Raw genomic sequence first — 1,963 nt, 5'->3', positions numbered from 1 at the left:
TAACATTACGATGGTTACCATTAACACTATTATAAATATCTGTACCATTTTTCATTTAGTCTATAGCAACATTACCTTCACTGTCTGTACCTCTGGGTGTATATTGTGTAGGCTGCCTCCCTCCCCTCTCTCTCTCCTTACATCCCTCTCTCTCTTTCTCTCTCTCTCTCTCTCTCTCTCTTTCACTCTCTTTCTCTCTCTCTCTTTCTCTCTCTCTCTCTCTTACCCCAACCGGTCGAGGCAGATGGCCGCCCACCCTGAGCCATGGTTCTGCTCGAGGTTTCTGCCTCTTAAAAGGAAGTTTTTCCTTGCCTCTGTCGCCTAGTGCTTGCTCTTGGTGGGAACTGTTGGGCTTCTGTAAATATCATCACAGAGTACGGTCTAGACCTGCTCTTTTATGAAAAGCGCTGTGAGATAACTGTTGTTGTGATTTGGCGCTATATAAATAAAATTGAATTGAAAAATTGAATTGAATTGAATTGACATTAAGTTGGGACTCCTAATTTAATTCCTAATACATTACATGCTGTGGGCCTATGTACTGTAAAGTGCTTTGCTAGATAGGCTATTCACTTATTAGTCACATGAAAAATACGGGGGGAGACTGTTGGTTAGAATATTACTGTGGTTATATGAGAGCTTTTTAACCTATTTTGGCCCAGTCACACTTCGAGGTCACATAGACAGACCTAAAATGAGAAAAATCTTCACAACTTCAAATTAGCTCTTTCACTTCTTTAACAAATTTTTGCTTATTTGTTCATGAGAGATGACATTTAGGCTAATATAGTGCTGTTCAGTTCAGACTTGTGCTGTGTTGAAAGTGTTGACCTAGTTTAGCCATCAGATTAACATAAAGGGGTGCATGTCTGAAAGGGGCTAAAACTCTTTGAGTCAAATTTTGCAGTATGTTTTTGTAGGAAAAGGGCATAATTTGAATGTCAAATTGCTATTTTTCTATTTGGTTATTTCAGCACACATCTTATGACATTGTGTTCAGTGTTTATGCTCCAAGACTATTTTGACTGAATTATGCAAAGCCACTATAATGTCCTTACCTGTTAGCAGTTCTTTGTTCAGATTGGCTCGGTCTACTGACAAGATGAACTGCGAGGAGAACAATGTATGTATGACAATGTATGACAGTGTAATTCTACAGGTACCAGGCCTTCAAAAAGAGAACCGTGACACTGTTCATTAAAAATGGGAACAGGAAGCCTCTAGGTTTTATACTCTGTGTACATTCATGAATCTACATGCTTTCACTGTCTTACTTGGAGACAAGTATGTAGATTCATGAATGTACACAGAGTATAAAACCTAGAGGCTTCCTGTTCCCATTTTTAATGAACAGTGTCACAGTTCTATTTGTTTTATTAACCATATAAATCCCCAAGAGAAATTCCTGCATAACTGGCAGCAATGTAATTAAAAACAGCTATTTTCAGACAGACTAACTATACAAATAACAGGGACTTCTATTGACGTGTGGCAAAATGTCAGACTGACACCACAAGTTGTAACTTGTACTGATTGCATTATATAAAGTTCACATCACAACAATGGCCAGCTTACCTGGCCTTTCTTGCCATAAGGGATCGGGGACTGTTTCCCACTCAGAGAATGGATCATTCTTGCATGCATGGGGATTCCCTTGGAGACAATCTGAGGACAAATTATTAATAGAGGGAGTTACATTTTTAAAATGACATTCAGGATAATTGATTCTGTATAGTGTTATACGTTGCATTTGCAAAATCCATGTTTTCAGTCTCAATTTAAAAGTGGTCTAAGTGGAAACAGGATACCATGCCGTGGACACTCAGGCTAGTCCATGTGGTCACCCCATATCTGCCTTGAAAATATATTGGAAACCTCAAAAACCAAGCCTTGTTTAGTCATGCTGAAAAGTCATGCAAGTGTTAAAAAAAGGGTGTGATGCAGAGTTCTCAGGCGTGCATAA

General features: G+C 38.9%; 1 protein-coding gene across 3 annotated transcripts in view; it reads right to left on the bottom strand.

Annotated features, from left to right (window-relative positions):
• The window catches only part of LOC123983685 (kynurenine 3-monooxygenase), a 23,175-nt gene that overhangs the window by 18,068 nt on the left and 3,144 nt on the right, over nt 1-1,963 (bottom strand). Inside the window, exons 1-2 of one of the 3 annotated variants that reach the window (XM_046069953.1) lie at nt 1,576-1,661; nt 1,059-1,107 (exon numbers count right to left, since the gene is read on the bottom strand). The exons of 1 other annotated variant lie outside the window; for it this stretch is intronic. In XM_046069953.1, the coding sequence (XP_045925909.1) occupies nt 1,059-1,107; nt 1,576-1,644 (118 nt within the window). In that variant the 5' untranslated portion in view covers nt 1,645-1,661. Of the gene's footprint in view, nt 1-1,058; nt 1,108-1,575; nt 1,662-1,963 lie in introns of those variants that run through there. One more of the 3 variants, XM_046069952.1, reaches the window with a different exon arrangement.

Source organism: Micropterus dolomieu, linkage group LG15 (assembly GCF_021292245.1).
Source record: "Micropterus dolomieu isolate WLL.071019.BEF.003 ecotype Adirondacks linkage group LG15, ASM2129224v1, whole genome shotgun sequence".
NCBI classification, from domain to species: Eukaryota; Metazoa; Chordata; class Actinopteri; order Centrarchiformes; family Centrarchidae; genus Micropterus; species Micropterus dolomieu.
This window is presented reverse-complemented; position numbering and strand designations above follow the sequence as displayed.